Raw genomic sequence first — 13,862 nt, 5'->3', positions numbered from 1 at the left:
TTTTAATATATATACATGTATTAGAATACTCTTCTTTATGGTGATGCATTCTATAATAGATATCTTAAATAGTAAGTGAATTTCTATTTAAATCAGTGATATTGTTTTAATATTGTGGAACACTAAAGGAACCAAAAAAATATTAAAATTTTTATGCCTATAAATGTGAAAATTTACGTGAAATGGGCAAATTGTATGTAATTTACCAAAGATGATATAAAAAGAAATAGAAAATACAAATAATCCTATAATTTTTTAAGTTGTCATAATTTAAAACCTTCCTATGAAGGAAACTTCAGGCCCAAATATTTTACCAGTGAATTCTACCAAACGTTTATGAAAGATATAATTCCAGTCTTATACAATCTCTTCCAAAGAATAGAAAAAGAGGGTACTCTGTAACTTCTTTTATGAGACTCCCAAAACTTGACAAGAGCATTACAAGAAAGGAAAATTATAAGCTAATCTCACTCATGAACATAGCCATAAAAAATCATAAACAAAATATTAGCAAATCAAATCTAGCAATGTATATATGTATGTATGTACATATACATATTGTGTGTGTGTATATATGTGTATATATTCGTGTGTATATATGTGTGTGTATATATATATATATATCTATATATATCATGACCTAGGTAGGATTTTTTCAAGAAAACAAAGTTGTTTTAACATTCAACAAAAATATATTCAACAGATTATCTCAATACAGCAATAAAGTATGTGATAAAATTCAGCATCTTAGCAAATTGGACAAGAGAATTTTCTTAATTTGATAAAGGATTTCTACAGAAAACTTTCAGCAAACATTGTACTTAATGGTGAAATGATAAAAAGAAAACTTTCCTTCTGAGGTTTTACATGAGACAAAAATTCTCATCTTATTTTCACTACTTCTATTCAAGATTAAACCGGAGATCCTAGCCAGTACATAAGACGAGAAAAATAAATGAAAGGATGGTAAAGAAATCCATAAAACTGACAGTATTCACAGATGATAAAGATTATATACTTAGAAAAATGATTTTACAGATAAAGTATTAGAATCAACAAAAGAAAAAGTAAGATTACTGGATATAGTACCAATATGCAGATAACAATCATACTTCTATGTACTAGAAACAAATAGAAAATGAATTTCTTAAAAGATACCAATTTAAAATAGCATCAAGAAAACTCAATTACCTAAGAATAAATATAGTAAAAGATATGTAAGACCTCTTCATAGACAACTGTAAAATATTATTCAAATAAATTTGAATAATAATTTTAAATACCATAGTTATGGATTGGAGGACCCAACATTGTAAAGATGTCAATTCTCCCCTAAAAGCCAATAATAAGCAAAACAGTCCTGAAGAAGAACAAGATGTAAGAACCTACACTATCAGAGAGTAAGAGTTATTATAAAGTGCAGTAATTAGGGCTTCCCTGGTGGCGCAGTGGTTGAGAGTCTGCCTGCCGATGCAGGGAACACGGGTTCGTGCCCCGGTCCGGGAAGATCCCACATGCCGCGGAGCGGCTAGGCCCGTGAGCCACGGCCGCTGAGCCTGCGCATCCGGAGCCTGTGCTCCGCCACGGGAGAGGCCACAACAGTGAGAGGCCCGCGTACCGCAAAAAAAAAAAAAAGTGCAGTAATTAAGACAGTGTTGCATTGGCTCAAGGATAGACAAATAAAACAATAAAATAGGATAAGAGACCCCAAATAGACCCACACACATGTAGAAATTTATATAAAAATCGCACCACAGAGCAGTGGTAAAAGGATGGTCTCTGATAAACCGTGCTGAGTCAATTAGATGTCCACATGGACAAAAATGAATTTTTTTTTCTGGACAAAAATGAAATTTGACTCCTTTCTCATTTCATGTGAACAAAATGAATCAATTTTAGGTGGCTTTTGATCTGAAAACAAAACAATAAAGCTTCCTGAAAATATAATGGGAGAACAGAAAGCACCAGCTATAACGGCAGGACTGGTTACCTAACCTGTGGGACCCCTTGTTCAAAAATCACTAAGAAAAGCAACAGCAGAGCATTAAACCAATTGTAGGGCCCTAATGAGCATGGGCCCCACGTGACTGCACAGATCACATGCCCGTGAAGCTGGTCCTGCAAGAAGCTAAAAGACTAGTAAATTGGACTACATAAAAACTAAGAATTCTTGTTCATCAAATGACACTCTTTTTTTTTTAAACTGTTCCATCTCCTTTTATTACAATCCTGTCCTTGTGTTCCAGAGTGAATAACCATTTAATACACACACCACTCCTAAAATTGATCTTGACAGCCCCATTTCTTTCTCAGTATATTAAATCAAAAGGAAAAAATCAAAACAAAGAAAAATCACCTGGTTTGGTACATCCCAGGAACAAGCACCTTTACTAAACAACAGGAAACGAAACATGCCAGAAATCTGACCAAATACACAAAGCAGCAGGTGAGATGCCTGATAGGAAAGGATGACTCCCAATGGAATGTTCATAGATGCCCTCTAGATGACACTCTTAAGAGAGTGAAAATGCAAGCCAAAAAAGTGGGAGAAGGTATTTGCATCACATGTATCGGACAAAGACTCATATTCAGAATACATAAAGAATTCCTACAAATCTATAAGAAAAAGGAGACAATCCTTTTCTTAGGAGACAATTAGCCAGTAAACACATGAAGAGGTGCTGAACCACGTTAGTAATCAGCAAAATGAAAATGAAAATCACGCAGCCACTAAAACACTCACCAGAAGAGTTAAAATTTAAAGGACTGACAACACAAACACCAATTGTTGGCCGCTCCAAATCTGCCTTTTCCCGTTGGTTTTTTTTTTCCCCTATGGCACTTATCACCTTAACCCCTTCTTACATACATTAAAAAAAGGGTTGAGTCTTAGTAAGCACGTGACCCAACTAGGTCAAGGAAAGTAAATTATGGGACTTTCTGGAGCTACGGAAAAAGATGTTCTTTTTGGTAAGTTTGCTGATTTGGAGCTGCTGTTGGCCATTTTGGTGTTGTCCAATACAGAGGAAAGCACAGCTAAGAGATGAAGTCATATTCTTAAAGATACTCTCTGAGCACCTCTATTTACCTGATTTAGCTACACCTGAAGGCACATCCTTGGACTTTTAATTATGTAAGCCCATCAATTTCCTTTATTGCTTAAATCAGTTTGAGTTGTGTTTCTGTACTCACAGCTGAAAGGAGATTCGTCACTATTACAATGTGGTGACAAAATAAAATGGTAGACTGAAAAGTAGTGCATTAATCATTCAAAATTATGTTTATGATAATTTATGCCAATGGCACCAGCTTATAATATGTTACATGAAAAAGGCAGGATACAGAAATATTATACAGTATACCGACCTGGAAAAACTTCATATTAAAAAACCACTTGAATAAAAATTCAAAAACATTAAGAGACTGTCTTTAGAAAATGGTTTTTCCTCTTCTTTTTACACTTCTGTATTTTCCAAAGTTTCCTTATTATTATATTTTAACACTTTTTGTTGAGATATAATTCACATACCATAAAATTCACCCTTTTAAACTGTACAATTTAGTGATTTTTAGTATATTCACAGAATTGTGCAACCATCACCACTATCTGACAGCACAACATTTTCATCACCCCAGCAAGAAACCCATGCCATTAGCAGTCATTTCCTATTCTCCCTACCCGCAAGCCCTGGCAATGACTAATTTACTTTCTATTTCTATGGATTTGTCTATTCTGAACATTTCAAATAGAATCATAAAGTATGTGGACTTTTGTGCCTGCTTCTTTCACTTAGCATCATGTTTTCAAGGGTCATCCATGTTGTAACATGAATTAGTAACTTCATTCCTGTTTCTGGCTGAATAATATTCCATCATATGGATGTATCACATTTGTCTATCCATTCATCCATTGACAGACATTCAGGTTACCATTTTTTGGCTATTATTAAAAAAAAAACTGCTATGAACATTCATGTACCAATTTTTGTGGGGATATACATCTCCAATTCTCTTGGGTAAATACCTAGGAGTAGATGGCTGGTTAGGTGCATTACTTTTTATAATTTTTTAAAAAACAATGAGAATTGTTTCTTAGTGGAAAATGTTGAATGTCAGTGATACCAAACTCAGCGTCACACAAATTCCTTCTTCTGCCGCAGAGGACAAGGTACTACTGTAGAGAAGAGACCCATAGAAAAAGAAGAACAAAGGCCACTCACTATTTGACAAAAGTATCAGTCTCTACCAGGCATTTATGATAGCAAGATTTAATTACATTATCAGGATGCCAGGGTGGACACATTAATAAAATGAGTCTATAAGCTGCCTAAAATTCCTGTACTTAGAGACCAGGCTAAAATAAAGATAATACTTCCATTTACATTCACGTTTTTTTCATGCTTTTCTCTTTTCACAGTTTTCCAATCACCACTAGATTGGAATCATCTAGATCAATCACTTGACCTATAACACCTTTCACAAACTCAACCAGCAGAACAAACATTTAATATACCAATGCAGAAAACTGTAGAACTAGGCAATGCTGATCATTAAGATGGCCTCCCTTCTGTTTTCAGGAAAAATAGTTAAACCACGGGATAAGCAAACTACTTAAAAATCTTATCATCAGAATCAAACTCCCGGCCAAATATTCACCTTATTCTTCCCATCATCTTAATGCCTTTGGGTAGATTTTCCTGCACACCACACTACATTTGTTCCATAATCCAGCTGGCCAAGAAAAGATATTTACTTCACGTGCAAACTGCGCTAAAGCAGTATATTCTAATAAACCTGAAACTCTGTATTATATCCTTCGTATGTGACAAATTTCTTATTGCTCCAACAGTAATCCAGTATTAGAGAAGTATCAATCTAATTGCTAAGAAAAAGCAGACCCCTCTTATGTTTACGGTCCAAAGAGTGAAGTTTTGAGATACCTATCTTCAAATTCCTTCTCAACCACTAGGCAAATTACCTAAACTTTCTGAATCTCAATTTCCCAATAAAATGTGCCTAAAGACAATATACTTTTGGAATTGCTATGAGAGATAAAACCAACACTTTCGCATAAAGCACATACTCAGTGAAGAGTAGCTGCTGATACTATTCTTATTATTAATTTTAAGATTAATATTGAAGTGGTTATACTATGGTTACCCTTAGATAAACGGTAAAATTTAGGGGAAAAATCTGCTGTGCTATAAGGCAAATATTGATCCTGCTCTTATTCTCACCCGTTTGAAAATAAAGGGATTCTACCATAAGGCTTGGTGTAGAAAATCAAAAAGTCTAAGCAGTTACATCACCTGTGTTAGAAATAGAAATGATCTAGTCATTTTGGTTCATAATCCACACTTTCTGATTCATCATCCACTTGTGATTCTTATTTCAAAATCAATATATCCCCTTCGGTGTATCAACAGGAAATAATCCATTTTAATAAAAGATTAAAATTGTTTAATTCTATAATATGACCCTGTTTTTGTAAAACTAACAACAATAAAAATATTTCATGTATATGTAAAAACAATTGTTTAATTCTACAGCATGTTGTAAAAGGCGAAAAGTCACTTATAGAAAGAATCATAAGCACTGAATCCATATGGAGGGGAAAATAGGGGTTATCTGACTTTTGCACATTAAATGCAAACAATTCAACACATATGCTGTATTGCAATGCATCACTGACAGTCACTACTAAACTGAAAGTTCAGTGACTAATCTAATTAAACATATTTGTTATTAGTTGACTTTGAGGAAAGAGGACAAATGGGTAAGTACTGGAATCAGGCATTTAGTCACTAAACATCTAACCTCTGGGGCTTCTCTGGTGGTGCAGTGGTTAAGAATCCGCCTGCCAATGCAGGGGACACGGGTTCGAGACCTGGTCCGGGAAGGTCTCACATGCCGTGGAGCAACTAAGCCCATGTCACAACTACTGAGCCTGCGTGCTAGAGCCCGCGAGCCACAACTACTGAGCCCATGTGCCACAACTGCTGAAGCCCACGCGCCTAGAGCCCGTGCTCTGCAACAAGAAGCCACGAAAATGAGAAGCCCGTGCACCGCATCGAAGAGTAGCCCCAGCTCGCCACAACTACAGAAAGCCCGTGCGCAACAACGAAGACCCAATGCAGCCAAAAATTAATTAGTTAATTAATTTTTTAAAAAATCTAACCTCTGGAGTTCTCAAATGGATAAATAACCATTTAGTCAAATTTCTAACAATGTCTACATCATAACACTTTATCACATGATGAGAATGATAATTCTAATACACTGTTATTTCTTAATTCAACAAAAAATTCTGTTCCATTTAATAGTCTTATTACCCAGGTGAGAACTGAAATCCAAGGAAAGGAGCCATTAACCCCAGATTCTCTGACATGCAAAACTCTGGACTTAAAGAGACAAAAATCTAAAATACATAGGAATGCTGCACCCACAAATCCACAAATTAAATTGGGGGCGTGTGGACACATTTTTCTAAAAAGACATAAAAGCCAGTCCTTTCATCAGTCAAGCAAAGTGAAACTCTAAATGATTATCAGACTCTGGTACTTACCAGCCTGTGATCCTGTGCTAGCCCAACATTCCTCTCTGTCTCCTGACACTGGCTCCAACGCCCCCCCTTATACTTTCCCACACATCCAAATCCATGCATTTGCCACTTTGTGCTTTTAACTTCTGGTACAAACAATAATAATGGGAAGATGAAAACACAACTGAGAAGAGAAAAATCAAAACATTTCAAAATAAAAAGGGAAAATAATACCATTTTTACTGGACACTAGTGAATCAACCAGAATCCGTGGGAAAATATCAAATACTTATAACACATGACAACTTTTTGTATACATACACATATATAGATATACATGTACTATATGGTATACATGTATATCTATATATGTACACGTATATCTATATATCTCTACCCTCCTCCTCTATCTATTTCAGACAAGTGTCTGGCTCTGCGGAACACCCTATTCAAAACCAGTCTACTCAATTATATTCCTGCTTCTTGCATGGACTATTACATCATTATAACAATAAAGAAGTATTCCGTTTAATACACATTAGGTTGAAACTTTCCTCAGTAAACAGCATAATAATAATTTGCGGATAACAGTGATATAATAAAAGGAGAGGAAGAAAACAGTATTTTCTTTTAATAACATAAGAGTGGAATTTAAGTCATTAATTTTATTATCTGAAGCTAATCAAGCCCTAAAAATTGTTTTATGAAAACAGACACATCTTCATTTGGAATTTAAAAAAAAGAAAAACTCTAGTAAGTGTCACTTTACATACAAAATGTGACAGGGTAAAGGAAAAAGAAAAGGCAACTTTCACATGCACCTAAAAAGCTGCCACGGGCATTCTGTCAAAACACATTATCGTGCCTCTGTTTACCATACCTGAACATACTGTTCTGCAACGCTGCATGTTAATAAAAAATAAAAAACAAAAATAGGGAAACATTAGCAGAATAAAACATAAAACTCTTGCATGGAGAATTAAAAAATCAATTCACAAACTTTTATATCCAGTATCTAACATGGATTAATAAGTTAATATTTTGTTTTTAACTCAGTTAATAAACCATGCATCTCTTACTTATGAATGGATTACCCACGAGACAGGTTTTAATTTGTTAAACTATGTTGTCCTTTTCGGATTTCAGAGCAAGTTGTAAGATCCTGTTCCAAGAGTCTCCTTCTTTTAAATCAATTGTTTAATTCACTTATTAGAGCAACACAGCATAAGAAAGTAGAGACATGCCTTTTAGGTTGTGTCTCTTTGCTGCTGTTTTAAAAATAAAGATTTTAGTCATTATGTAGCATCAGGCAAAAATAACCATTGTCAAAGTGAAGTGCTACCTCAAATCTATAATAATAAAACTAACTACATTGTAACATCAGACATGTAATATACATTTTAACTGAAAAATATAGGAAGCTGTCTGAGTTGTTCATCGTTCTTAGTTCTGAAGGTATAGACTTCCATTTAAAACTTCTCAATACATATATTCAAAAGCATAATGACTACTGACGTGGCTTCACTAACATTCCGGTCCCACGTGGCAAAAGGGCTTACCCCAATCCAGCACTTACTTCTCTTCTGAGACACAGCCTGCAGGCACGCCGTCACAACATCGCAGTTCCTCTGTACTTTGTGCACAAGCCTATCTTTCTGCTTCAGCTGCCGAAGTAATTTCGCCGATTGAATGCCAATCCTGTACTTTAGCTCTCGAAGGATCATCTTCAGTTCATTTGTGTCTATCAGTAAAGAAAAAGGAAAATAGAACAATAAATACCCTGAGAGGAATACAAATTCCAATGTGATACCAATCATGAGATAAATCTCTGGAACATCCATTTAAACCAAGTAATCCTGGATTCTCACCCAGGATTACATGTAAACATTCAGCTGAAAGATTCTGATGAAATAAGTCACTCATCTATTAATATTTCTTGCCCTGTCCATGCAAAGACTGTACGATAATTTTATTCTTGAGGCTACTTGTAACATGTAAGCAAAGACTCTTATGATATCCAGCTCTGGTTTCAAATTTGGTTCATTGCCTTAAAATTGGCATGTATTTTTTCTATCATTAAAGTGCTCAGGCGGTAAGCTTACAGAAAAAGAATCTTTAGTCTGTTAAATCAATGATAAATCTAACAGCTGTTAACAAATGTTTTTTAAAAGCACTCACTTCTGTAAATGATCAAAGTAATATTACCACATTTTCTAATATAGATAAATGTAGTGATAATGGTTTTGTTTTAAATATACAGTCTTCCCATAGCTTGACATTGACTACAACATTTCATTTTCAAATATGGTAGAAAATATGTCCTTCAAACAGATAAGTAAAAGACAGTTCGCATCTATAAAACTAATATTCTCAACAGCAGTTTTTCTACAAATGAAAAAAGACTTGGGAATCAGAAGTGACCACAACATCTATATGAATAATCATTACAATTGGGGAGTTTCGTTTGTCATACTGCATATTAGTATGACTAATGTCGTACTTCATTAGTCACCATACTGTGACCTGTCAGGCAGGCAAAGCCTTCCACTCGGCGTGGCACAGGCTAGGCCCTCGTTAGGGGTCCTGTGTGGGGTTTGGATCTACTCATTTTCAAAGGGATTTGGAGAAACTAGAGAGGATCAGAAGAGAACAAAAGAAGTGTGCAAAAGTAAGAAAAACATTCCAGATATCACAGGAAGTGAACTGTCGGGGTCTGTGTCAGAGAAGTGGGTGAGGGTTGCTTTAACAGCCGTCATACTGGATTGACCTCATTATGGAAAATGCATTTGACCTTGAGTTAAAAAGAACTGCCTTTGGATCAATCCACTTATCTGTGTGATCTCAGGCAAGGCAGTGCTCCAAGTCTCAAATTCTACAAGATTATTCTGAAAAACAGATGTGAATAGCCTTTATAAACATTAACATAAAGAGCACTAAAGTAAGAATAAGGAATTACTGTTAAGAAGAAAACAACAGCCAGCTATTTCTCTCACCTTGAGTTCAAATGTGGTGAGATATAATGAGAAGTAAGAACACACTTAGGTTAACTGAAAACATTTGGGTTCTGAGGATGATTAAACATGGAATCGAGCAACAAGAAGACACCAGAGACTCTTCAATCCCAGATTCCTTCAAATAGAGCAAATTCGAATGTTTAAAGTTTTTCCCTCTATTAACAGAAACAAAAGGGATAGGGATATCATCATCTTATATTCAAATTACACTTTCCTTCCACAAAAGAGTCATTTTCGGTGACTCTTCAGATACCTAGAGCTCTATGATTTTCTGAATGATATGTACTGTCCAATGTAGGAAAAATCTTCAGAGTTGAACTTGAAAATGTCTTTTACAGCAACACCTGCTGGTATATAAATATCTGGAAGACAGAAATAAGGTCTCCTTTATCTTTATTATGTCCCACAGCATCAGCCATAGCTCCTAACACAGTGTTCAATAAATGAGGAAAAATGAGATCATCAACTGACAAACTGAACAATTTCCTCTTTAAGGAATTCCAGTGTATATAATAATAAAAACAATATCTAACATTTATTGAGCACTTCACACCCATTAACTTACATAACTCTCACTACAGCCCTATGAAGTAGTAGCATTTTCTTTTACTGAAGTATAGCTGATTTACAATATTGTATTGTAACTGTAATATCGTATTGTATTGTAATACAATATTGTATTAGTTTCAGGTATACAGCAAAGTGGTTCAGTTATATATATTTTTAGATTCTTTTCCATTATAGGTTATTACAAGATACTGAATATAGTTCCCTGTGCTATAGAGTAAATCCTTGCTGTTTATCTATTTTATATATAGTAGTGCATATCTGTTAATCCCATACTCTTAATTTATCCCTCCCCACCCCCTTTCCCCTTTGGTAACCATCAGTTTGTTTTCTGTGTGTGTCTGTTACTGTTTTGTAAATAAATTTATTTGTATTATTTTTTTAGATTCCACATATAAGTGACATAATTTTTTTTTCTCTGCCTGACTATGAAGTAGTAGTATTATCTCTATTTGTAGGTGAGGAAAATGAGACTCAGAGAGGTTAAAGAGCTTGCCCAAGGTCACACAACTAGTAAGGAACAGTGGCAGGATATTAACTCAAGCTTTCTAACTCCAAAGTTCACGGCCCTTAATGACAACAGCGAAAAGAGTGCCTAGATTTCCTGAGAAACCATTTTGGTGCCTCACATAAATAAACAACCCACGCATGCTGAATATCTAAATAGGTGCTACAACGAAATCCCTATCAGAGGGAAGCGCAAATTAATACACAGGTTATCTGCATTATAGAGTCTTAACTACATATTATGTTAGGAGGGATATTTTTTGACCCTGAAAAAAATCGAATAACCTAATAAGCTGTAAAATGATTTAAGTAGACGGCTGTTTCCATTACCTGATTCCTTATTCTTAGTACTCTAATGATGTTTATCGATGAAGGAAAAGGGACATATGTGTGTGTTTGCGCGTGTAGGGCTATCATAATATGGCATCATGTACATTCTAATAGGGTCGACTACAAGGAAAGAGGAGATTAGCAGATAGCTAACCATGCAGAAAGACCGAGACTTGGGCAAAACTGACTCTTACAGGTCTGATGAATGATTAGTAGAGTGGTCACTTATTTGAAATCTGTATTTCCAAAGCTGTGCTGTGACGTCTTCCTTAAACTTTAGCTTGCCAAATTTCCTCTTCCAAAAGGAAATCCCTAATCCACAAAATTCTCTCCGTAATGAAAAGTAAGTAACCTTGTAAAAAACAGAAAGCCAAATCATACGTCTTCAAAATTGATTCTGTTGGATTCTGAAAGAACTATTGCCCTGCAGAACTCTTGGCATAAACACCCTGAGAACAGCCAAATAATTGTATAAAATTAAACAGCACAACTCCAGCTAAAGTCCCAGGCGGGGGGAGGGGGGAAGGTGGAAGCCATTTGTAACAATCAGCTGGGAAAAAAATCCTCACCAGGAAGCCAAAAGAGGAAGCTGAAAGCTGTTTACACAGATTTCAGAAAGCAGGGAAATTTATTCCTTTTCTAGTTAGGTTCCACCCCCCGACCCCACCCCATCCCCGCACCAGCTGGACTGACTTTACAAATAGGAGACAGGAGACCCATCCATAGTATTCTTGTTCCTCCCTTTCCTGGTAATTTACCACAAGGACATTAACTCAAGAAACGTTATGGTGGCTTAGCATGTTTTTCCACACCTGACTTCATTTTGTAAATTGAGGTCTTGATATATCTATACAAAAAGACAACTGTAATAACTGTGTCAGTGCCTGAAAGGAAATCTATTATGAACAGTTGAGGGAAAAAAAATCTCAATTAGGACAGAGCATCAGAGTCTGATAACAAAAGAAACCAAATTAGCCTCTCCCCCGAAAGCCAAGGCCCTTTTGGGATCGACGTCTCCAACTGAAGGTACTGGTAGTTAAATGCTGTGATAATGACAACGCCCTAGGGCCCTCCACTAATCCTCCACCCAAAAAATCCACCTCGTGAGCTTCTTGAAACCAGACGTTCTGAGAAATGGATTTCACACGTTCTGCTTAGAAACTGCATTACTGAATTATTCTGCCTCACTAGTTAAACACTCTCCCAGTGGTGTGGCCAAGGAAGGTGGATGTAAAATAAAATTTTTAAAAGTGGATTTTGTTTGTTTTTTTTTTAAACCAGCCCCAAGAGTCGCCTCTATTCTCTCCCAGGGCCCTCTAGATAACTTCAGATAGACAAATCGGAAACTCCAAACCTGTCTTAACAGCTGTTCTGGTGAAATTAGAACCTGGACTGCCTCTCCCCTTGGGCCTCCACAAACACAAGGAGGGTGGGGGACGGGGGGAGGCGGGAGGCCCGTTGGTACCATTCCGATAACTGATGTTCACTCGACAACTCGAGAAGGGATGGGGGTACAATAAGAACTTAGTCATGAATCCGTGACACTGTGGCCAGCCGTGCCAGGTCAAAGGAGACGTCCCAAACTTAACATCTGGTCGCACGGCCCATCAGCACAGGTGCGCGCTGGTGAGCCGGAGAGCGCGGACTGTCCCAGCGGGGGCGCGGCTCCGGGAAGCTCCCGGGAACCCCCTCCCCCGGTCCTCACCTTTCTGCCACAGGTACTGCATCTGGTGCCGCTGGCTAGGCCGCTCCTGCAGCTCCTGTAGCACACGGGAGTCGCCGGCGCCGCCGCGGCCGCCCACGAACACGTCGGAGCCCGAGGCCTCCGTGGAGCTGTCGAGGCTGTCTCGGCGCCGCTGGCGGCCCCAGGGCCCGCGGCCCCCGCCGGCCGCCTCCTCCTCCTCCGTGCAGCTGTACAGCTCGGTGAGCAACCCGCTCACCAGGGACGCCGTGCAGCTGCCCCGAGGCTCGCCGGGCTCCGGGTCCTCCTCGCCTTCCCAGGAGTCCCGGGAGCCCCGCGCTCGCTCCGCCGGGGGCGCCCCTCGCAGGTTTACAACCAGGGGCGCTCTGGGGCCCGCGTCCTCCAGCCTCACCTCAGGCTGCGGGAGCCCCGTCCGGCCCCCGCCGGCGGGCAGGACCTCCATGGCTCCCGCCGCTCCTCCCGCCGTTCCTCCCGCGGCGCCACGCCGCGCCGGCCAGTTCCGGGAGGAGGCGCGGCCTCGGCCCCACCGGGGGTGTCCTGGGCCGGGCGCAGCGCCAGCGGCCTCCGGATACCCCAAGCGCCCGACCTGCCCCCGGGTCTGCACGCGCGGCGCCGCCCTTCGGCCCCGGGTGGGGAGGATAGGGCGGCGGCCACGCCGCTCGATAACTGAGGACACCTGCAGCAGGTGAGGCCAGCCTACGCCCGGGAGCGATCTCTGAAGAGCGTCCAGGAGCAGGATGTGGCCAGAACGAATCAGGATGAAGCCTTTAGCCCGGAGGGGGAAGGGCGCTCTGGCTGCTGCCACCTTCACGTTTATGAACGTGATTAACTCAAAAAGAGGGCAGCTGTAGCATCCTATTCAGCCACCGGCTCGAAATAGTGCCGGTTCTAAGCGCCCATCAATCGGCCGAGGCCGGGAGCTCCCTCCTTCACCTACTCCGGGCACAATGCCCAGCCCTTCTCACCTTCCCACCTAATCTGGGCGCCTTTAAAGGCTTTCTTAGTTTAGTTTCTGACAGTAACTTTTCTGAAGACCTGGCATATACTTGAGATTTAATAACGCTGTGAACTTTTTTCCTTCGGTGAAAGATCAAGTACTGGATTAAAATCAACTAATGCCCTGGCGCAAGACCTAACAGAGAATGAGGATTTAATACGTGTCATGAGAAGGCAAAACTAATAAATTGATGCAGCTGACTCT

At 38.9% G+C, this 13,862-nt stretch overlaps 1 protein-coding gene across 1 annotated transcript in view; it reads right to left on the bottom strand.

Moving 5' to 3' along the window:
- TBC1D30 (TBC1 domain family member 30) overlaps window positions 1-13,162 on the bottom strand; it is an 87,128-nt gene extending 73,966 nt beyond the window's left edge. The window contains exons 1-2 of the mRNA XM_022571617.2: window positions 12,665-13,162; window positions 8,118-8,282 (exon numbers count right to left, since the gene is read on the bottom strand). Coding sequence (XP_022427325.1) covers window positions 8,118-8,282; window positions 12,665-13,103 — 604 coding nt within the window. The 5' untranslated portion in view covers window positions 13,104-13,162. The remainder of the gene's footprint in view (window positions 1-8,117; window positions 8,283-12,664) is intronic.
- Window positions 13,163-13,862: the final 700 nt, after the last annotated feature.

The sequence above is a fragment of the Delphinapterus leucas genome, chromosome 11 (assembly GCF_059928025.1).
Source record: "Delphinapterus leucas isolate spDelLeu-1000000601 "Yukka" chromosome 11, BTC_Dleu_Yukka2, whole genome shotgun sequence".
Lineage (NCBI taxonomy): Eukaryota > Metazoa > Chordata > Mammalia > Artiodactyla > Monodontidae > Delphinapterus > Delphinapterus leucas.
Note: the sequence above shows the minus strand (reverse complement) of the source record. Positions and strands in the feature narration are given on the sequence as shown.